The 23,240-nt window shown below is 44.5% G+C and overlaps 1 protein-coding gene across 3 annotated transcripts; it reads right to left on the reverse strand.

Moving 5' to 3' along the window:
* Positions 1-7,154: 7,154 nt before the first annotated feature.
* On the reverse strand, positions 7,155-19,420 carry LOC139376306 (splicing factor 3A subunit 2-like). Of its 3 annotated transcripts, XM_071118686.1 has the most exons (9): positions 19,364-19,420; positions 17,466-17,540; positions 14,922-15,208; positions 14,782-14,828; positions 14,583-14,692; positions 14,429-14,478; positions 12,473-12,613; positions 12,285-12,353; positions 7,155-7,913 (listed from the first exon to the last, which is right to left on the reverse strand). In XM_071118686.1, the coding sequence occupies exons 3-9, from the start codon at positions 15,117-15,119 to the stop codon at positions 7,602-7,604; spliced, it is 927 nt and encodes a 308-aa protein (XP_070974787.1). In that variant the 5' UTR covers positions 15,120-15,208; positions 17,466-17,540; positions 19,364-19,420; the 3' UTR covers positions 7,155-7,601. The 3 variants fall into 3 exon arrangements, with proteins under 3 accessions (XP_070974787.1, XP_070974786.1, XP_070974789.1); XM_071118685.1 differs by lacking the exon at positions 17,466-17,540 and having other exon boundaries at positions 19,364-19,419; XM_071118688.1 differs by lacking the exons at positions 17,466-17,540; positions 19,364-19,420 and adding an exon at positions 18,552-18,609.
* Positions 19,421-23,240: the final 3,820 nt, after the last annotated feature.

Raw genomic sequence — 23,240 nt, forward strand, 5'->3', positions numbered from 1 at the left:
AGGGAGTACTCTCTGACCTGAAGTTCTTCATCGGAGATGACCAAATCCCAACAGTGTCTGAGCAGCCGGTAAAAAGCCTTGGAAGGTGGTATGATGCAAGCCTGAAGGACAAAGACCAGGTGCAACAGCTGCGTAAAGACATCAGTAGTAGCCTACAGTCCATCGACAACACCCAGCTACCTGGAAAGTTAAAGGCCTGGTGTCTGCAGTTTGGTCTCCTACCCCGGGTGTTGTGGCCCCTAGCAGTGTATGAGGTTCCAATCTCAACAGTGCTACTTAAAGAAGTGGCTCGGAGTTCCACGATGCCTTACCACCATAGGCCTCTATGGAGATGGTGTCCTCAAGCTGCCCCTCACCAGTCTAACAGAGGAATTCAAGTGTGCAAAAACCAGGCCCCAGATGACACTGAATGAATCTCGAGATCCAGTGGTGAGCAACAACGTGCCGACCTTGGCAACTGGGCGCAAATGGAGGCCAGGAAAAGCAGTCCAGGAGGCAATAGCAGCCCTCAGACATGCTGACATTGTGGGTCATGTTCAGCAAGGGAGAGGAGGCCTTGGGCTAACTAGTCGTGCTGCTTGGAGTAAGGCCACTGCACCAGAGCGGCAGAGAGGCTGCAAGGTGGGCCAAGGCAGTCTCTCTTGCCAAACAGGGACAGTGGACTCGATGGGACAGTGTGGAGAAGAGGAAGATCAGCTGGAAGGATCTGTGGGCCATGGAAGCGAGGCGGTTGAGCTTTTCCATCAAAGCAACATATGATGTCCTTCCAACACCAGTTAATCTTCACCAATGGTATGGTGAAGATCCGGACTGTGCCCTCTGTTCCATGCCAGCCAACCTCAGGCACATTCTCACAGGGTGTAAAACAAGCCTCACCCAAGGACGCTACACTTGGCGTCACAACCAAGTCCTTAAAAACCTTGCGTCCACCCTTGAGGACAAGCGAGCTGCCACCAACTTCCTACCACCCCCAGCAGCATCACACCCCTTACGGACGACCTTTGTCCGCGAAGGGGCTAATCCACCGAAGAGCCGTTCTACACCATTAGAGCGAGACCAGCTGCGCTTGGCCCGAGACTGGAAAATGCTAGCTGACATTGGCCAGCAACTTGTGTTTCCTCCGGAGATCGCAACCACCACCCTAAGACCTGACATGGTGCTCTGGTCCCATTCGCTCAAGAAGGTCTTCATCATTGAGCTCACAGTACCCTGGGAGGACTCAGTAGATGAGGCTTATGAGCAAAAACATCTGCGCTATGCCGATCTAGCTGCCGAAGCATGGCATCATGGCTGGAACACAGAAGTCCGACCAGTGGAGGTGGGCTGCAGAGGTTTTGTGCCAACATCTACAACCAGACTGCTTAGAGACCTGGGAATTAAGGGCCAGAGCCAGCGTTCGGCAATCAAAGCTGTATCGAAGACGGCAGAAGGCAGCAGTCAGTGGCTCTGGATGAAGAGGAAAGACCCCAGCTGGGCCCAGAAGTGAGAGGGCCAGGAGGTATGCGGTCAACAATGCTTGACTCAGGGAGGAGGACGCCCCTGCCATGCATAGTCCCATGGGATGTTGGCTATCAACAACAAGGCAACTCCTATGACTAATTGGTAATGGGACGCAAGCGTAGGATTGATCACCCTGTCGCTGGCCGCCTTTGGGGAGGGTGTATAGTGTGAAAGGTCGAAACACCCTAGGAACCAAAGGTACACTACTGGCGATGCGCTCCCCAAATTTCACCAGGCTCACTGTTCATGAACTCTTGGAAGTGCTTGCACAAAGGATAGTAACATCTCATCCTGTGTTCCTGGAATCAAAGTACCTAAAGTATAAATCATTTAAAATTCCTTATATTAAGCAAAGCAGACAGCACCATTTTCTTCTTTTTAAAATGTATGGATAGACAGGGGCACACTCCAACACTTTACAAACAATGCATTTGTGTTTAGTGATTCCTCCAGATCAGAGGCAGTAGGGATGATATGTTCGTGAATTGGACAATTTTCCTATCGTGCTTAGCATTTAAAATATAATGAGTACTTTTGGGTGTCAAGGTTAATGTAGGGAGTAAAAAGTACATTATTTTCTTTAGGAATGTAGTGAAGTAAAAGTAAATAATGTAAATATTAGTCGGCCTCCTGAGTGGTGCTGCGGTCTTAGGCACTGCATAGCAGTTCTTGAGGCGTCACTACAGACCCGGGTTCGATCCAGGGCTGTGTCGCAGCCGGCCGCGGTCGAGAGACTCATGAGGCAGCGCACAATTGGCCTAGCGTCGTCCAGGTTAGGGGAGGGTTTGGCCTAACGGGATCTCCATGTCCCATCGCGATCTAGCAACACCTGTGGCAGGCCGGGCGCATGAACGCTGACATGGTTGCCAGTTGTACGGTTTTTCCTCAGACACATTGGTGTGACTGGCTTCCTGATTAAGAGAGCATTGTGTCAAGAAGCAGTGTGGCTTGGCAGCATGACTCTCGATCTTCGCCTCTGCCAAGCCCATACGGGAGTTGCAGCGATGGGACAAGACTGTAACTACCAATTGGATGTCATGAAATTTGGGATAAAAAAGGGGTAAAATATATATAGTAGTACCAGTCAAAGGTTTGGGCACACCTACTCATTCTTAATTTTTTACTATTTTATACATTGTAGAATAAGACATCAAAACTATGAAATAACAACAATAGAATCATGGAGTTCCATCACGCTCCATCACTCTCCTTCTTGGTCAAATAGCCCTTACACAGCCTGGAGGTGTGTTGGGTCAATGTTCTGTTCAAAAACAGATGATAGTCCCACTAAGCGCAAACCAAATGGGACTAAGCGCAACCAAATTGCTGTAGAATGCTGTGGTAATCATGCTAGATAAGTGTTCCTTGAATTCTAAAAAATAAATCCCAGACAGTGTCACCAGCAAAGCACCCACACACCATCATACCTCCTCCTCCATGCTTCACGGTGGGAACCACACATGCAGAGATCATCCGTTCACCTACTGTGCGTCAAAAAGACATGGCAGTTGGAACCAAAAAAAGTACAGATTTCCACTGGTCTAATGTCTATTACTTGTGTTTCTTGGCCCATGCACGTCTTTTAGTAGTGGTTTCTTTGCAGCATTTTGACCATGAAGGCCTGATGCACGCAGTCTCTTCTGAACAGCTGATGTTGAGATGTGTATGGTACTTGAACTCTGTGAAGCATTTATTTGGGCTGCAATCTGAGGTGAAGTTAACTCTAATGAACATATCCTCTGCACCAGAGGTAACTCTGGGTCTTCCTTTCCTGTGGCGGTCCTCATGAGAGCCAGTTTCATCATAGCACTTGATGGTTTTTGAGATTGCACTTCAAGAAACTTTAAAATTCTTGACATTTTACGGATTAACTGACCGTCATGTCTTAAAGTAATGATAGACGTTTGCTTCTCTATTCTTATTTGAGCTGTTCTTGCCATAATATGGACTTGGTCTTTTACCAAATCTTCTGTATACCTACCCTTCCTTGTCACAACACAACTGATTGGCTCAAACGCATTAAGGAAAGAAATTCCACAAAAAAAACACCTGTTAATTAAAATGCATTCCAGGTGACTACCTCATGAAGCTGGTTGACATATTAACACTTTTTTGGTTACTACATGATTCCATATGTGCTATTTCATAGTTTTGATGTCTTCACTATTATTCTACAATGTATAAAATACTAAAAATAAATTAAAACCCTTGAATGAGTAGGTGGGTCCAAATCTTTGACTGGTACTGTATATATAAATAGTAAAGTAAAGTAGAAATACTCCAAAAAACTACTTAAGCTGTACTTCAAAGTACTTTACGCACTTTACTTTACGACACTGTGATTTATGCTGTTATAACCCGTGTCTTTCCCTCTGTCTCTGCATTCGTCAGTGTCTCTGCGTAAGGCTATATCCCCCCAGAACCTGAGCCAGATAGAGACAACCTGGGAAGGGGTCACACTTAACCGCTGTCTGCTCATAGCTATCACAATCCTGCTGCTCAGCTCCGGCTTTCAGAAACTACATGGCATGTACACTAGTGTGGACCACAGTCCACTACACTTACTATATACAATTATGTTGAGTTGTTAAAGCACAATTAATATTAATTTGGGGGGGGTAAACTTTAACTCAGACCAGTCAGTGACAATGACACATACAGACACACATTTTTGTTGTAGTTTCCATCCATAATGTGAGCGCCCTGTCATCCTATAGAAACTATTAGAGGTCGACGGCCTGTGGAGGAAGAGGAGTATGCTGATGCGCTGACTGTGAGGCACTCTGCATTGAGACACAAAGTCCAACCACAGGAGGTAGTGGCACAGAAACAAAATACTCACCTGTCTCTCCGGGCTCAGAATCCTCATTCCCAACATGGAATGGAAGATTTGCTGCAAAGTGCCACTCCTAAGGGCTGCAGTGTGGGCTGGTTTTCATCTGCACTTTGCAAATCAGCCACTGCTGTCACTGACGGTTAGCTGGAGCATCCAATCAAATGGCTGGCTTCTCAAGGACGTTTAGGTGACACCGGGTGTGTATGGAATCATACTTCTATAATATTTAGTAGGTATGAGTATATGTAAACATTTATTAGGTAGTATACACATTCAGTGAATGCATACACATTCAGTGACATTCAGTGAAATAATGTATATGTGACCTCTAAATTCCCCAAAAACATTTTTATTATACCCCTGAATCAGAGGAGGCTGGTGGGCGGAGCTATAGGAGGAGGGGCTCAATGTAATGGCTGTAATTAAATAAATGGAACGGTATCAAACATAGAGTAACCATGTTTGACTCGGTTCTATTTATTGATTCCAGCCATTACACTCATATGGCTCCTCTCACCAGCCTCCTCTGCCCTGAATGCATTGAGGGCTGAGACCTCTGTGTCTCGTCAATGAGTGATTGTATGCTGAAGTTTGCAAACAAACTATATACTATACGGAACACAAAAATAAATGCAACATGTCAAGTGTTTGTATCATGTTTCATGAGTTGAAGTAAAAGATCCCAGAAATGTTCTATATGCACAAAAAGCTTATTTCTCTAAAACTTTGTGCACAAATGTGTTTACATCCCTGTTAGTGAGCCTTTCTCCTTTGCCAAGATAATCTATCCACCTGATAGATGTAGCATATCAAAAAGCTGATTAAACAGCATGACCACCTTGCACTGGAGACAATAAAAGGCCACTCTAAAATGTGCAGTTTTGTCACACCACACAATGCCACATATGTCTAAAAGTTTTGGGGGACCGTGCGATTGGCATGCATTTCTTTACCATAAGCCACCTCCAATGTCATTTTGGAGAATTTGGCAGTACGTCTACCTTGCCTCACAACCGCAGACCACGTGTAACCACGCCAGCCCAGGATCGTCTGAGACCAGCCACCCGGACAGCTGATGAAACTGTGGGTTTGCGCAACCGAAGAATTTCTTCACAAACTGTCAGAAACCGTCTCAAGGAAGCTCATCTGCGTGCTCGTCGTCCTTACCAGGGTCTTGACCTGACTGCAGTTTGGCATTGTAACTGACTTCAGTGGGCAAATGCTCACCAAATGCTCACCTTTGATGGCCACTGGCATGCTGGAGAAGTGTGCTCTTCACGGATTAATCCAAGTTTCAACTGTACCGGGCAGATGGCAGACAGCGTGTATGGCGAGCGTTTTGTAGGCGAGTGTTTTGCTGACGTCAACATTGTGAACAGAGTGTGCCATGGTGGCGGTGGGGTTATGGTATGGGCAGGCTGGATTGACCAGCGTGTTCCAGTTCCCACCAATAATCAACAGCTTTGAAGAGCCATTGAAGAGGAGTGGGACAACATTCCACAGGCCACAATAAACAGCCTGATCAACTCTATGCGGTGGTCACAACAGATACGGACTGGTTTTCTGATCCACGCCCCTACCTTTTTTTTAAAGGTATCTGTGACCAACAGATTTAAATCTGTATTCCCAGTCAAGTGTAATCCATAGATTAGGGCCTAATTTATTTATTTAAATTGACTGATTTCCTTATATGAACTGTAACTCAGTAAAATCTTGGAAAATGTTGCATATAACGTAGTAATGACCCTTTCCCGTTTCCTGCAGCCTGAGACCTCTTTGTATGAGGTGTTGTTCTGACTTTACCTGACTTTAATGACGAAGATGATGACGGGGAAACCAAACAAGGTCAATTGAAGAAGGGGGTCAGAGAGAGGTCCCTGAAGGGCCTGAGAAGCAGGGGAACACCAAAGAGAATACTTTCCAAAGGCAGAGAAGGGGAGGAAAAGAGGGCTAAGAGAGAGAGAGAGATGAAGAAACTAAGCTGAAGAAAAAGGGAAAACAGGTCAAGCTGAGAGGGGAGGAAAAATAAGTGGCGGAAAATGGAGGAGGAAGTTAAACCCATGATACAAAAGGTTAAGAAATGAAAAGCCAGCAAATCATAGGAGGGAAAATGGCATGCAGTCTGATAAATAATTAAGTAAAGGAATACAACAGTAGTTCTACATAATAGTAAAATAAGGTAACGTGGATGGGCATCATTGTGAACACATTATGGGTTCTCTGCACAAATGAATGTTCCAACTATAATTGCTGCTGGCTCATTGGCAGCCATTGCAAGTGCCAGTCAGAAGAGAAGCATGACTGATTTCCCAGTCTGCCATGTCTTTGTTGCTTAGAATATTGGTCAGTGATGCCGTTTTGAAAATGTTGGTTTGTATTATAAAGTTGAGCAAGACGTCTCATTTGAGTAATTGTCTGGGTGCTATTGTAAACCAACATGTCCTCTATGCTTATTGTCATTTTTCAATGTATTGTTATTTGGACCCTTGATTGTTGTTACTGTTGTTCCATTGACAGTATTATTATTTTAATTGTTAATGTTGTAAATCTCCAGAGTAAGCTTTGGTAATATGCAGTTACATCATGCCAATAAAGCACATTTAATTGCTTTATTGGGGACTCTTTGTAGGGCCTATAGGAATGTTTCAGATTGCCTATAACTGCTGGGCAACTGTTACAAAAAAAATTAAAAATGCTTTAATCTGAAATCCTTTTTTTGCTACCCTAATTGTCAATAAAGCTTTCCCTGTTATGTATCATATCTTTGCCTCTAAACACATTTTATTTTCAGCCAACCACACAGAGAAAGATCATGATACACTTTTCCACATGTTTTATTATAAAAAAGAACCTTAAAATATGTTGTTTCATACACAGGACTCAACATTTACAATACAGCAGGATCCTATTAATATTGGTGCCATCACAAAGTACCTAAAACAATGGATATCTTCCTATAGCCACACTAGCATAACACTTAAAGCTTGCACATTATATTGCCTCATTCTAAAAATGCTATGATAGTGTGGATATTAGACGAGCATGATAAATGCAATGCCTTGGCAACTGTGTAAAAAACCTATTGAATATGGCCCATTTTGCATCTGTAGAATATATGTAGGTATACAAAGTTTCTTTCAGAGTTTAGAAAAAGTACATCGCACAATGAAACAGTACACTTGACATAGTCCTAAAATGGGGCACTGTTATAGCAACCAAATGATAGGCAAACAATCTAACAGAAGGATAATGTGCTGGTTGGAGATCAGTTGTTTTGATGGGGCATTCCTTCATGGCTGTCAGAGGGGAGTGGGGGTCTCATCAGGGGTGGCATACCCATTCCGGGGCCACTGTGCTGCATTTGATGGTGGTGGTGCATCTGGGGAGGGCCGGGGGCGCCAGGGGGTAAAGGGGGCATATTCATCCCCCCTGGAAGTGGAGGGGGCATGGGCTCACTGGGGGGTCGAGGCCCCATCCCACTCATCAGGGGAGGTGGGCGCTTTATACCCATGGGGGGTACGGGTCCGCTGGGTGGGGCGAGGGCTTTCTCCATCTTGAAGTGGAACTGCAGGAAGAACTGGAGAGGGATGGTACATTTAGTTCAGGGGTGTCAAAGTCAAATGGACGGAGGGCCAAATAAAAAAATCAGCTACAAGACGAGGGCCGGACTGTTCGAATGTTCATTGAAAAATTTTTAAATGACGCATATAGTCTAGTGAACCTAATTGAACCTACTGAAAACCTAACAAATATATTACAATATGATCAGATAAATAAAGCAATATTTTCTTATGGCTCTGTCAGTAATCTTTAATTTTCAACAGACACAAAAGACAAATTTCCTTTATATAAATATCCCCATAACATGAACATTAAATGAAAGAAACCGGTATTCAAGGCACCATCAGTAGACTATATTTTCTATTTTAGCAAAAGTGGGCTAAATTTACTTCAAAGAAAAAACAATAATAGCAATTTTCTATCATCCACTCAACTGAAATATTTTTAAAATATAATTGGATTGAAATACAAAAAAATAAAGTGCAAAAATCTATTAATCAAAAACAACACTTTGTTTAAGGAGAAGTAACATGCAGTGAAAACAAATATTAAATTTTAACTTTTAAACTTGAACTGAGTAAAAACTCTAAATATGTGATTGCACAGTAATGTTCACTTGTTTGAGGTTGAGGGTGATACTTGGTGGTGTCCCATCTTTTCCACAAGTTCATCAATGTTCGGGGTAAGGCTCTGAGCTGAAGAAATCCTCAGAATTGAGTGGAGGTGTTCAGCAGTAAGTCGACTTCTGTGTGATGTTTTGTTCAGGTTCATCAAAGAAAACAGTTGTTCACACAGGTATGTGCTGCCAAACATAGACAACGTTTGAGCAGCCTGGATGCGCAGCTGGGGCATTGTGCCGGGGAGGAAACGGGCGAACTCCGCAGCACCCACTGCCGCATATTTTGCCCTCAGTGCATCATTGCATTGGAGGTCAATCAACTCCATTTGGAGGTTTGGTGGTGAGCTTTCCACGTCAACAGCAAATGGGTTACCGAGCAGTTCCAACCTGCTTTTTTGTGCTTCAAAGTCAGCAAATCGGCGTCGAAAGTCAGCGGCAAGCATACCTATTTTATCAGCCAACTGTGTGCTCGGGAACGCACTGGTAGAGAGCTTCTCTTTCATGGTCTGGCAGCTGGGAAAGTGGCTCAAATTTTCTTTCCGCATCTGCGTCTCCCACAGAGTCAGTTTGGTTTTAAATGCCTTCACTGTACTGTACATATCAGAGATGACACGATCCCGACCCTGCAGCTGCAAGTTTATTGCATTCAGATGACTCGTAATGTCACACAGAAAAGCCATTTCACACAGAAACATTTCGTCTCGGAGTTGTGTTGTGTCTTTCCCTTTGCTGTCCAAGAACAGACAAATCTCCTCACGAAGCTCGAAACATCTTTGAAGCACCTTTCCCTGGCTTAGCCATCGCACCTCTGTGTGATAAGGCAAATCACCATGCTCCGTTTCTAACTCCGTCAGAAATGCCTTGAACTGGCGGTGATTCAAACCTTTGGCTCTGATAAAGTTAACTGTGCGCGTGATGATGCTCATTACATGCTCCATTTTCAAGGCTTTACCGCACAACGCTTCCTGGTGTATGATACAATGATAAGCTGTCAGCTCACCTGTCGCGTTTTCCTCTTGCATCTTTTCCCGTATCTTCGCCACCAGTCCGCTCCTGTGTCCACACATCGCAGGTGCTCCGTCGGTTGTCAAACCCACGAGTTTTTCCCAAGGCAGCTCCATCTCATTTACACATCTTGACACCTCTTCATACAAATCATGCCCCGTAGTTGTGCCATGCATAGGACGTAAAGCCAAAAACTCCTCTGTCACGCTTAGGTTGGAGTCCACTCCGCGGATGAAAATTGACAACTGGGCAATGTCAGAAATGTCGGTGCTCTCATCCACAGCCAAGGAATATGCAACAAAATCTTTTCCCTTTTTCACAAGCTGCTCTTTTAGATTGATGGACAACTGGTCTACTCTCTCGGCAATGGTGTTTCTGCTCAGACTCACATTTAAAAAGAGTTGCCTTTTTTCTGGGCAAACTTCGTCACAAACTTTAATCATGCAGTTTTTGATGAAATCCCCCTCCGTAAATGGCCGGGCTGATTTAGCGATCTCTTCTGCCAAAATAAAACTGGCCTTGACAGCAGCCTGGCCTTGTGATTTGGCTTTTTTGAACAGAGCCTGTCGAGATTTGAGGCCTCGTTTTAATTCCTCTGCCTTTTGTAGCCTTTGTTCCATGTCCATATTCTTGTTTTTGTCCGCGTGTTTCGTTTCATAATGTCGTCTCAGATTATACTCTTTCAGTACCGCCACACTTTCTCCACACAGAAGACACACAGGTTTTCCAGCTACCTTCGTGAACATATACTCCGACTCCCACCTTGTTTGAAACCCCCGGTTCTCAGTATCCACCTTCCGTTTTGCCATTTTTGATGGGTATCTGAAAGTTAATTTTACTGTGATGCTGACGACTGCTGTGCCAATAAATATTGAAATGAAGCAGCCTACTGCTCGGTGCGTCACCTTTGCATTGTGGGAAATGTAGTATTGGTGCGTGTAAAAGATCTGCGGGCTGCCGGCTTGCTGCGGGCCGGTTCTAATAATAAATCAAGATCATCCCAGGGGCCGTAAAAAACCTTCTTGCGGGCCTTGACTCTGACATATGTGATTTAGTTGGATTCCATTAATACCTAAATACAGTGCCTTGCGAAAGTATTCGGCCCCCTTGAACTTTGCGACCTTTTGCCACATTTCAGGCTTCAAACATAAAGATATAAAACTGTATTTTTTTGTGAAGAATCAACAACAAGTGGGCCACAATCATGAAGTGGAACGACATCTATTGGATATTTCAAACTTTTTTAACAAATCAAAAACTGAAAAATTGGGCGTGCAAAATTATTCAGCCCCTTTACTTTCAGTGCAGCAAACTCTCTCCAGAAGTTCAGTGAGGATCTCTGAATGATCCAATGTTGACCTAAATGACTAATGATGATAAATACAATCCACCTGTGTGTAATCAAGTCTCCGTATAAATGCACCTGCACTGTGATAGTCTCAGAGGTCCGTTAAAAGCGCAGAGAGCATCATGAAGAACAAGGAACACACCAGGCAGGTCCGAGATACTGTTGTGAAGAAGTTTAAAGCCGGATTTGGATACAAAAAGATTTCCCAAGCTTTAAACATCCCAAGGAGCACTGTGCAAGCAATAATATTGAAATGGAAGGAGTATCAGACCACTGCAAATCTACCAAGACCTGGCCGTCCCTCTAAACTTTCAGCTCATTCAAGGAGAAGACTGATCAGAGATGCAGCCAAGAGGCCCATGATCACTCTGGAAGAACTGCAGAGATCTACAGCTGAGGTGGGAGACTCTGTCCATAGGACAACAATCAGTCATATATTGCACAAATCTGGCCTTTATGGAAGAGTGGCAAGAAGAAAGCCATTTCTTAAAGATATCCATAAAAAGTGTTGTTTAAAGTTTGCCACAAGCCACCTGGGTGACACACCAAACATGTGGAAGAAGGTGCTCTGGTCAGATGAAACCAAAATTGAACTTTTTGGCAACAATGCAAAACGTTATGTTTGGCGTAAAAGCAACACAGCTGAACACACCATCCCCACTGTCAAACATGGTGGTGGCAGCATCATGGTTTGGGCCTGCTTTTCTTCAGCAGGGACAGGGAAGATGGTTAAAATTGATGGGAAGATGGATGGAGCCAAATACAGGACCATTCTGGAAGAAAACCTGATGGAGTCTGCAAAAGACCTGAGACTGGGACGGAGATTTGTCTTCCAACAAGACAATGATCCAAAACATAAAGCAAAATCTACAATGGAATGGTTCAAAAATAAACATATCCAGGTGTTAGAATGGCCAAGTCAAAGTCCAGACCTGAATCCAATTGAGAATCTGTGGAAAGAACTGAAAACTGCTGTTCACAAATGCTCTCCATCCAACCTCACTGAGCTCGAGCTGTTTTGCAAGGAGGAATGGGAAAAAATGTCAGTCTCTCGATGTGCAAAACTGATAGAGACATACCCCAAGCGACTTACAGCTGTAATCGCAGCAAAAGGTGGCGCTACAAAGTATTAACTTAAGGGGGCTGAATAATTTTGCACGCCCAATTTTTCAGTTTTTGATTTGTTAAAAAAGTTTGAAATATCCAATAAATGTCGTTCCACTTCATGACTGTGTCCCACTTGTTGTTGATTCTTCACAAAAAATACAGTTTTATATCTTTATGTTTGAAGCCTGAAATGTGGCAAAAGGTCGCAAAGTTCAAGGGGGCCGAATACTTTCGCAAGGCACTGTATACTCCAAAAACCAAGTCAGATAAGACCAACCATGGGACTGTCAACACCAAATGTACTTTACCTGTTTTGTATCTTTGTTCCAGTGGGTCCAGAAGCGACTCTCGCCTTTATCAATCTCTCTGCTTGGCACCTGCATAAATATAGAAGATACCAAAAGGTATGAGTTGTCATTCATAGGAAAACTGAACGAAGCAAAGACAAATGAGTGATTGGGGATTTTCTTAGGTCCAAATGAAGACAAGCACACACCTTGAAGGCGATCGTCTCGTAGGGCTCTGCAGCCAGTAGAAGGTACTGCCAACGACGGTCTGGGGGCTCGATGCGCTGCTCGTATGCAGACATGAAGCGATGCCTGGGTCCTATGCCCTCTGCTATCTCTGGGTAATCAATCTGATAGCGGAGGAAGAGAAAGTAGCCAGTGTCTCAGAAAATGCAGCCCAAAGTGCCAACTTTGGTGGAGGAGGAATAATGGTTTGGGCTAGGCCATACAACATTTTGTTGTATTAAATCATGATAGTCTATAAATTGTGCATTTAGGCTGTGACTTACTTAGAATGAAATACAAATTAAACAGTGCCTTTGAATTCATTTTTAGAATTCATGCAAACGAGACCCTTCTTTGGACACTGTTAACAAACCTCCAAACGAGCTTCAACATCATACAACACTCCTTCCATGGCCTCCAACTCCTCTTAAATTGCTAGTAACACGAAATGCATGCTTTTTAACCGATTGCTGACCTCACCCGCCCGCCCGACCAGCATCACTACTCTGCATGGTTCTGACTTAGAATATGTGGACAACTATAAATACCTAGGTGTCTGGCTAGACTGTAAACTCTCCTCAAGACTCACATTAAGCATCTCCAATCCAAAGTTAAATCTAGAACTGGCTTCCTATTTCGAAAACAAAGCCTCCTTCACTCATGCTGCCAAATATACCCTCGTAAAACTGACTATCCTACCGATCCTTGACTTCGGCGATGTCATTTACAAAATAGCTTCCGATACTCTTCTTAACAAATTGGATGCAGTCTATCACAGTGCCATCCGTTTTGTCACCAAAGCCCCATATACCACCCACCACTGAAACCTGTATTCTCTTGCTGGCTGGTCCTCGCTACATATTCGTCGCCAAACCCACCGGCTCCAGGTCATCTATAAGTCTTTGCTAGGTAAAGATCCGCCTTAGCTCACTGGTCACCATAGCAACACCCACCCGTGTATATTTCACTGGTCATCCCCAAAGTCAACACTTCCTTTGGCCGCCTTTCCTTCCAGTTCTCTGCTGCCAATGACTGGAACGAATTGCAAAAATCACTTAAGTTGGGAGACATATCTCCCTCACTAACTTTAAGCGTCAGCTGTCAGAGCAGCTTACCGATCTCTGCAGCTGTACACAGCCCATCTGTAAATAGCCCATCCAACCAACTACCTACTTCATCCCTATATTTGTTTTTGTTTTGTTTTTCTGCTCTTTTGCAGACCAGTATTTCTACCTGCACATCCTCATCTGCACATATCACTCCAGTGTAAATTGCAAAATTGTAATTACTTCACCATTGGCCTATTTATTGCCTTACCTCCTTAATTTGCACACACTGTATACATATTTTTTTATTGTGTTATTGACTGTACGATTGTTTATCCCATGTGTAACTCTGTGCTGTTGTTTTTGGTGCACTGCTTTGCTTTATCTTGGCCAGGTCGCAGTTGTAAATGAGAACTTGTTCTCAACTGGCCTACCTGGTTAAATAAAGGTGAAATTAAAATGTAAAAAAATATATATAGTTAATTTTTAGAAACACAAGTTTGGCCAGTCTGTGGCTTCAGGCTTTTGGAATAATTGTCTTAGATTCCACAATGATTCTTTAGTTGTGGACACTACATCACTGCACTCCCTCTTGGACCTCGTCTTTGTAAGTCACCTTGATTTAGCACCTGTGTGTTTAATCAGTTTCTTTATGAAAATATTTAACAAACTCCATGACATTAGCAAGGGGCTATTTGCAGCACACAAGTAGACTACAAATGCATGCTGGGGCTGGCATGCCCTGAGCTTGTGATGTGAGCGCTACTGGAGCGAAATTGGGGCAAGCGAGAATGCTAACGCTCCAGCCTTTGGGAATCTCGCTCCACTCTCCAGTCAAATTGGGCACTCTCCACTCCTCGCCAGCTCCGCTCACATACTCTGATTCAGACTCACCTGGAAAAGTAAAGACTGTTGCCCGCTCTCTGGATCTCTCTGTTTTGTTACTGTTGAGAAGGGAAATAATATCAATACATTACATTAGATTGTTCTAGAGTCATCAAATCCTTTGAGAGCCTGATGATGACTAACAAAACACATATTAACCTACCTTTGTACCCCGGTCGACCAATTTTCACAAATTTCTTGACCTCAACCTTCACCTTTTCGGGGGCTGGCTGGGCGGGAGCTTCTTTTGCTTCTTTGGCTGCTCTTCTCGCTCTGCATTCAACAAAATAGAGAAGTGAGCACAACCAAATATACACAGTGCTAAAATGACACAAAAGTAGTAGTAATCCATATGTACTTACAAATTTGTTTGATGCTTCTTTCCCTGTGTATGGGCCAGGTAGCTGCCCTGTAAAGAGAAAACAACAATGGTTCAAATCTGTAATTCCAATGACAATTGATCATCATATAAAGAGTTATGTTAAAATGAGCACTTCCTTACCTCATTGTTGTGGAGTGTCAGACACAGTTTACACTCATAAGAGCCCAGATGGTTCTTCATGAAATAGGGGTCCTTGTTGATGTCAATGGTCTCCAGGGCCAGCTGGCGGAGCCGCTCTCGCCGGTCCCGGTTGCTCTCCGAGGAGGACGCCACCCCACCACTCCCAGTCTTGCCCCCAGCTCTGTGTTGGAAATCCATTTTGCAGGGCAATGGATTTACTCACAGTCAAAACACTCAACTCCACCTCCTGGACAACTGGTCAAATACTCAAGGCAGACGTCTTCACTCTGGAGAAACATATTGGGGAAAAAAAGTTTAACATAATTTAAAAAAGGTACGTTTTTTTCACTTGTGCCTTTGGGGAGCATCTTTGGAAAATGAAATGAAGACTTGAAATTGTAGTATGATCTAAAATAAAGACGCGCGACCACGAGGTTCTAGCCCCAGCCTGTTTATTAACCTAACCCTTGCATGTCCTACCTAGGTACGGATGCCCCCAAGGGACATCCTACTACATCTTCCCCTCTCCCATGAACAAGAACTCCACCCCTTGCCTGGAAAAAATATACTTTAATCCATTGATAACACCAGCTGATGTGGTTATGGGTGTCTTTGCTATTTCAATGTATCTTGAGTAGTAATCTACCACTAGCAGATAAGTGTCATTTTTCCAATAGAACATATCCGCCCCTACCTTTTGCCATGGCCGTTTTGGCAGCTCCGTTGCCATCATTGGCTCCGGATGACAAGGTTGACATTTTGTACAGACCTCACACTGGGCCACTAGCTTGGCAATCTGAGTACTCAGACCAAGCCACCACACTGACTGTTGAGCCCTCAGTCTGCATTTGGTTATCCCCATGTGTCCATCATGCACTCTGTCTAGCATTTCTGGTTGTAGAGTCTCTGGGATAACTATCCGTAGTCCTTTCATGAGAAGGTCTCCATTACAGTGGAAGTCACTTTGGTGCACCCAATAGGGCTTCAGCAGCTGAGGCAGTTCCTCCTGCCTGGGCCATCCCTTTTTGCACTGCTGAACTATCTGTTGGCAGATGTGGTCTCGTTGTTGCTCCTCTGCAATCTGCTGCAGTTTGGTCTGAGATGCAGGTAGACTGTCCCTTATTGCATTAATGGACACCTGTACCTCACCCTCTAGACATTGCTCCTCCTCTGATAATGGACGTTTAATTGGGGCCCTGGAGAGTGCATCTGCTGTGATCAGTGCCTTCCCTGGCACATACACCATCTTGTAGGTGAACCTCAGTAATCTGAGGCGGAAGCGCAGAACTCTGGGAGGCAAGTCGTCCAGTGCTTTTGTCCCTAACAGAGCCAACAGTGGTTTGTGGTCAGTCTCTGCTGTAAACTGCAGGCCAATAAGGTATTGGCTGAGCCTTTCACATGCTCATGTGATAGCCAACGCCTCCTTCTCCACTTGAGCATATCTTTGCTCTGTGTCGGATAAGCTTCGGGAGATGTATGCTATTGGACGCCACTCCATGTTGTCCTGCATCTGTGTGAGGACCGCCCCTAGCCCAAAGGATGTTGCATCTGCTGATACTTTTGTCTTAGCGTGGGGACGGTCCTGGGCCAGCACTCTCTGTGAGGCCAGATCTCCTTTGATTTTGTCAAACGCTACCTGTTGCATGTGACCCCATGACCAGTCATTCTCTTTGGCTAGTAAGTCTCTCAAAGGTTTGGTTGTATCTGAGAACTGTGGGAGGAACTTACCCACATATGTGGCCATGCCTAAGAAGGTCCTGACTTCAGCCACATTCTGGGGTCTGGGCATATCTGTGATGGCGCTGATCTTCTCTGGGTCCGGCTCTATTCCAGCTGCACTGATTTTGTGTCCCAAGAACAAGACTTCTGATTGTGCAAAAGTGCATTTTTCATTGAGTGTCAGGCCAGTCTCCTGGAGTCGGGTCAGAACTGCTGTGAGCCTTACATCATGTTCTGCTCTGTCCCTTCCGCACACGAGCACATCGTCCGCGTGGACTATGACGCCACTCAGCCCCTCCAACAGCTGGGACATGCGTCTTTGGAAATGCTCAGGACCGGAAGCGATTCCAAATGGCAAAACGTTAAAACGGTACCGGCCAAACGGTGTTATAAACGTTGTGAGTGCCCTACTCTCTGATGACAGCGGTATCTGCCAGAAACCCGAGCGGGCATCTAGCTTTGTGAAGACTTGTGAGCCATCCAACTGAGCCAGTGACTGCTCCACTGATGGTAAGATGTGTCTCTCTCTGCAGAGTGCCTCATTCAATTTAGTCATGCCCACACAGATCCTTATTTCCCCATTGGCTTTTGGGACCACCACCATCCCTGCACACCAGTCTGTGCGACTCTCTATTTTAGACACCGCCCCAATGTCTTCCATCCTCCCCAATTCTTCCTTTACTCTGGCCAATAAAGGGTTAGGCACCCGGCGGGGGGTGGTAAGGGCATAGGGGACAGCATCCTCTTTCAGGCGGATTTTGTAGTCACCTTCTATCCTTCCTAGACCAGAAAACACTTTTGGGAATTTCTTTTTGAAAACCTCACCTGGGTCCTCCAGTTCGCTCACTCTCTCAATGAGTTGCAATGCTTCAATTGCTGGCAGCCCCAGCAACGGTCTGGCTAGAGAGTCAATGACAAAGACAGGCTAAATGGCACTTTTGTCTTTACTCTCCAGTTTGATCACCAAGTGCCCTACCACTGGTAAAATGTTATTACTGGGCCCGTACAGTTTTTTGTTTGTAGAGAGCAAAGGGCCATCTCTGCTATAGCTATACAGCCTAGTTGGGATAGCTGTCACTGCTGCCCCAGTGTCTAGTTTAAATTACATAACCTCCCCATTGTGTTTAATGTCTGAATGCCAGCCAGTATTGTTTCCCTTTACTTCTCCCAGCAAGATGCTGTCCTGCTGTACCTCCTCTGAAACCTCAAGCATTTGCTTTAATCGACAGACAGCTGAAAAGTGTCCTCTCCTGTTACATTTCCTGCATTCAGCATCCTTTGCTGGGTAATCTTTCCATCTGTGGAAAGGGGATTTCCCACATGTGCAATAAACATTTGAACTAGCTACTGGTGCTGTCTGTGATTGTTTTCTCCACGTCTGTCTCTGTTTTGTGTTCCCCTCCGTTTTTTTTAGCTCTGTATGAAAATGCATGTATTTCCTCACTCTCTTCGTTCTGCAAGGAGCTGTTGTCGCGCAGTATCGTCTGATGTCTTACTCTGCCTAACCTGGTTTACAGCTTTGGACAAGGTAAACTGGGAATCCAACTGTAACTTTTCAGAAAGTGATATATTCCTTATTCCGACTACAATCCGATCTCGGATCAGCTCTTCCCTGAGCGCGCCAAACTGACAATGTTCTGCTAGTTTGTGAACAGCTGTGATAAAACTGTCGGTGGTTTCACCCTGCTCCTGTTTGCGCATTTTAAACCTAGCTCTCTCAAAAATAATGTTGTGTCTCCCTACAAAATGCGTTTCAAAACAGTCTTTAACGGCACTGTAGTTAAGTTTCTCTTCCTCGGTCAACGTTGAAGCATTTAATATATCCTCGGCTTCATCACCCATAGAGTAGATCAGTGTATTAACTTGAAATGCCTCATTTTTCACGTTTAAGCCTACCCTGCTACCCTGTACCTTTCAAAGCGCCTGATCCATTTCGGCCAGTTTTGAATGTCCATACAAACAAAATTATCCGGGGGACTAATGCGAAATCCGTCAGCACTAGCCACTGGCCTGTCTGTGTTTGCGCCAGAGCCCGTTGAACTTTCAGTCGCAAACCCTGAAATCCCCCCAGCTTCTTCCTCTTGCAACATGTTGCTTAGCAGTAGCTTAGTCCTTGCTCGTTAGCTAGCAAAATAATGATATGCGCTGTTTTATCTCCAACACTGTGCCCTCCCTGCTTTGAAACAGCCTGAATGTATGATTTACTTGGTACCTCCTTCACGTTTATGTGAATTTTAAAACCAAGGGCCATGCCCCCAAGGGACATCCTACTACAGAAATTGTACCAAATTAAATAACATTTCTTCAGCTTAGCTAACTAGTAACATTCGCAGACCATGGCACCTAGCTAGCAATTAGGGTGCAACTAGCCAACTAACTAAAGCTACTATTCAAACGTAGTTTGTTACATACATTTCTACACCAAAAGCAAGAGGCCTAACAATGCATGTAATTACACTATTATAAGACAACTACTATAGGCTATAGTATAGCTAGCTATTTTATACACTGGGTTTTGGTGCAGAGGCTGGATTAGCTAGCTATGCTAATATTAGCTTGTGTTAGCTTTGTTGAGGTAACCGGCAAAGTAGCTACGACTTTAACGAACAAAACGGGACTTATTTTCATATCTGTTGCTGTAGTAAATGTAGGTGCATCTAATCAAGTTAATGGAATATCTTTAATATCTCATTTACCATAGAATTACTCGTTTTTAAACTCACCAATTCCTCAACGTTTGCGTCGCACCGTTCACAACGTAAACACTAATGCGCATAGGCAAACTTCCGTTTCGTACATGTGTATAACTTTATTGAAAAAACTACACAACACATAGTTCAAACAATGTATTTTTGATATATTTTACGAGATAGTTCAGCAGAAACGTGAATATTTGAAGTTAAGCCTCTCTAAAAATGCAAGACGTCCGTTTGTCTATAATGTATAGCCTATAATGTTCAAATGCGTATTTTGTATGTATTTATTTAACTAGGCAAGTCAGTTAACAGTTAACAGGAACAGTGGGTTAACTGCCTTTAAAGAAATATAAATATATTTGTTTTATTACCCATGTATAAAAAGTCTGTATACATACAATACATAGACAACAATAACATATGCTAGGGGGTACAACAAATTACAGATTATACAAAGACCTTAAAAGAAACACACATATTGATTGTTTTAACAGCTTTCTTATTAGAAGAATGTAGAATGGTCCTAATGTACTGCTCAAATTCCTTATAGAAAACACGGAAGAGTGGTTTTTTATTAGTGAATTTACATTTATGAATGTGAAATTTGGCATTAGCAAAATTAGATTCATGAGGTAAAATTGTTTTCCTTTATCTTTATTATGGTAAAGGAAACCGAGCAGCACATTCTCCCATAACAAACAAAAGTCATCAAGAAAATGAACAATTATAAAACTGTGAATATCTTTCCATAATTGTTTTACATGTAGACAATGCCAAAATAAATGTGAAACTGTTTCTGGATGCTCAACACAAAAAGTACAATCAACATTAGTGTATTTCTGGAGTTTCTTCAGGTAATGATTCGCAGGGTAATACTTATGGATCATTCTTAAAGAGACCTCTTTGGTCTTGTTAACAAGCAAGTATTTGTGTGGTAATAACCAGACTTTTCCCCAACATATATTAGTGACCAATGTATTCCAGTAACTTGTGACATAAGGATTGGATACAATCTCCCTTTGAAATAAAGCATGTATACATCTGTTGTTCTGAGGGAGCAAGGAGAAACGTATTTTCCCTATTGGAGAGTCAACTGGATTAAGCGAAGGTAGGTCAAGAAGGTGAGGTCTGGCTACACCTCTAAATAACATGAGAGTTCCAGATGGAATTACAGTTAACTGCCTTGTTCAGGGGCAGAATAACAGATTTTTACCTTGTCAGCCCAGGGATTCGATCTTGCAATCTTTCTGTTAGTCCAACTCTCTAACCACTAGGCTACCCTGCCGCCTATCTTTTTCTTTCTTTGCTTTTTTCTTCGTTGCTTCACACGAACATTGTACATAATAATAGACATATATCACAAATAACAAAAGCCCAAAGAAAAGTCAATAATAAATAAACCAGACAGACACAAAAAAAGTATATTACACTATATAGTTACATTCTGACAAAATACTGTAGACACTTCTTTGATCATTTGCTATTTATACCTTTCAGGGATGTTATATAATATTCTAAATCAATTAGAAAAATATTGAAACTTTTTTTTAAACCCTTGAACGTAATTTAATGGATGAAACATTTTCCCTATAAAATTAACAAGTTAATGTATTGGCAGTCACTTTGGCATTCACTGTGCGTGTATGTAAACATTCAAAATAATACAACATTTGGTAACATGTTTACCCATCTTATCACTAATATATATTTTCATATTATATTAAAGATCAAATATTTGTTCAAATGCTTATCATTCCTACCCAATTGTCAGTGATTGGGTGCAGAGATGTAGCAGAGTCAGGCGCAGGACACAGGTTTGAGCAACACAACGGAGTTTACTTAAAAAAGTTAAGCAAAAATTCCAAATAGGAACATAAATACACACTAGCACATACAACAACCACTTAAGACACCAACAATCACGGACAGAACAGAAATGTATGCCAGAGGGTTAAATAAGAAACATGATATGGGAATTGAAACCAGGTGTGTGTAATACAGACAAAACAAAACGAAACTGAAACGTGGATCGGTGGTGACTAGAAAGCCGGTGACATCGACTGCCGAACACCACCCGAACAAGGAGAAGGGCCGTCTTCGGCGGAAGTCGTGACAGTACCCCCCGCGCGCCGACACCAGCCTCGGGGACGACCCGGAGGACGGGACGCATGGCGATCCGGTGGAGACGGTGAAACTCCTGTAGCAATGAAGGATCTAGGATGTCCTCCACCGGTACCCAGCATCTCTCCTCCAGGCCGAACCCCTCCCACTCCACGAGGTACTGAAGGCCCCTCGCCCGACGCCTTGAGTCCATGATGGCTCGTACGGTATACGCCGGGACCCCCTCGATGTCCAGAGGGGGCGAAGGAACCTCCCGCACCTCAGACTGCTGGAGCGGACCAGCCACCACCGGCCTGAGGAGAGACACATGGAATGAGGGGTTAATGTGATAATCAGGGGGGAGTTGTACCTATAACAAACCTCGTTCAGTCTCCTCAGGACTTTAAATGGCCCCAAAACCGCGGACCCAGCTTCCGGCAGGGCAGGTGAAGGGGCAGGTTTCGGGTCGAGAGCCAGACCCGATCCCCCGGTGCATACACCGGGGCCTCACTGCGGTGGTGGTCGGCACTCGCCTTTTGCCTCCTGACGGCCCGTTGTAGCCGCACATGGGCAGCGTTCCATGTCTCCTCTGAGTAAAGAAACCATTCATCCACCGCAGGAGCTTCAATCTGGCTCTGATGCCATGGTGCCAGGACCGGCTGATAACCCAGCACACACTGAAACGGTGATAGGTTGGTAGAGGAGTGGCGGAGGGAGTCTTGGGCCATCTCCACCCAGGGGATTTAAACCGCCCACTCCCCCGGCAGATCCTGGCAATAGGACCGCAACTCGGGGTGGAAACCTGAGGTAAGGCTGACCGAGACCCCCAGGCGTTCCATAAACTCCCTCCAGACTCTAGACGTGAATTGGGGACCCCGATCAGAAACGATATCCTCAGGTACCCCGTAGTGCCGGAGTACATGGGTGAACAGGGCTTCCGCAGTTTGTAGAGCCGTAGGGAGACCGGGCAAAGGAAGGAGACGGCAGGGCTGAAAACCGATCTACAACGACCAGGATCGTGGTGTTACCCCGCGACGGGGGAAGATCCGTCACGAAATCCACCGATATGTGTGACAACGGTCGTTGTGGAACGGGAAGGGGTTGTAATTTCCCTCTGGCCAGATGTCTAGGTGCCTTGCACTGTGCGCATACCGAACAGGAGGAAACATAAACCCTCACTACCTTAGCTTAAGTGCTTCCCAGCAAGGCAGCGCACCGTCCGACCGATGCCAGGATGACCAGAGGAGGGTGACATGTGAGCCCAACAGATCAAACGATCGCGGACATCAAACGGAACGTACAGACGCCCAGCTGGACACTCAGTGGGAGTGGGCCCTGCACGTGACGCCTCCTCGATGTCCGCGTCCTCCTCCCATACCACCGGTGCCACCAGGCGAGAAGCTGGAATTATGGGAGTTGGATCCGTGGACCGCTCCTCTGTATCATACAGCCGGGACAGTGCGTCTGCCTTAACGATCTGGGAACCTGGTTTGTAGGAAAGTGTGAAAACAAAACGGGTGAAAAACATGGCCAACCTTGCCTGGCGAGGGTTCAGTCTCCTCGCTGCTCGAATGTACTCCAGAATGCGGTGGTCAGTCCAAATGAGAAAAGGGTGTCTAGCCCCCTCAAGCCAATGTCTCCATGCTTTCAGAGCCTTGACAACAGCCAGGCTGAGCTTCTTCGAAAAGAATGCACAGGGGCGGAGCTTTAGTGGCATACCCGAGCGCTGAGACAGCACAGCCCCTATCCCTGCCTCGGACGCGTCCACCTCAACTATGAACGCTAAGGAGGGATCAGGATGAGC

The sequence above is a fragment of the Oncorhynchus clarkii genome, chromosome 20, assembly GCF_045791955.1.
Source record: "Oncorhynchus clarkii lewisi isolate Uvic-CL-2024 chromosome 20, UVic_Ocla_1.0, whole genome shotgun sequence".
Lineage (NCBI taxonomy): Eukaryota > Metazoa > Chordata > Actinopteri > Salmoniformes > Salmonidae > Oncorhynchus > Oncorhynchus clarkii.

Excerpts from the sequence above, each read along its gene's own strand:
- LOC139376306 (XM_071118686.1), bottom strand. The coding sequence starts at position 15,119 with ATGGATTTCCAACACAGAGCTGGGGGCAAGACTGGGAGTGGTGGGGTG. Across the intron at positions 12,614-14,428 it reads AACAGTCTTTACTTTTCCAG|ATTGATTACCCAGAGATAGC; the intron begins GTGAGTCTGAAT and ends CTCCGCTATCAG. Across the intron at positions 7,914-12,284 it reads GGAACAAAGATACAAAACAG|TTCTTCCTGCAGTTCCACTT; the intron begins GTAAAGTACATT and ends ATCCCTCTCCAG.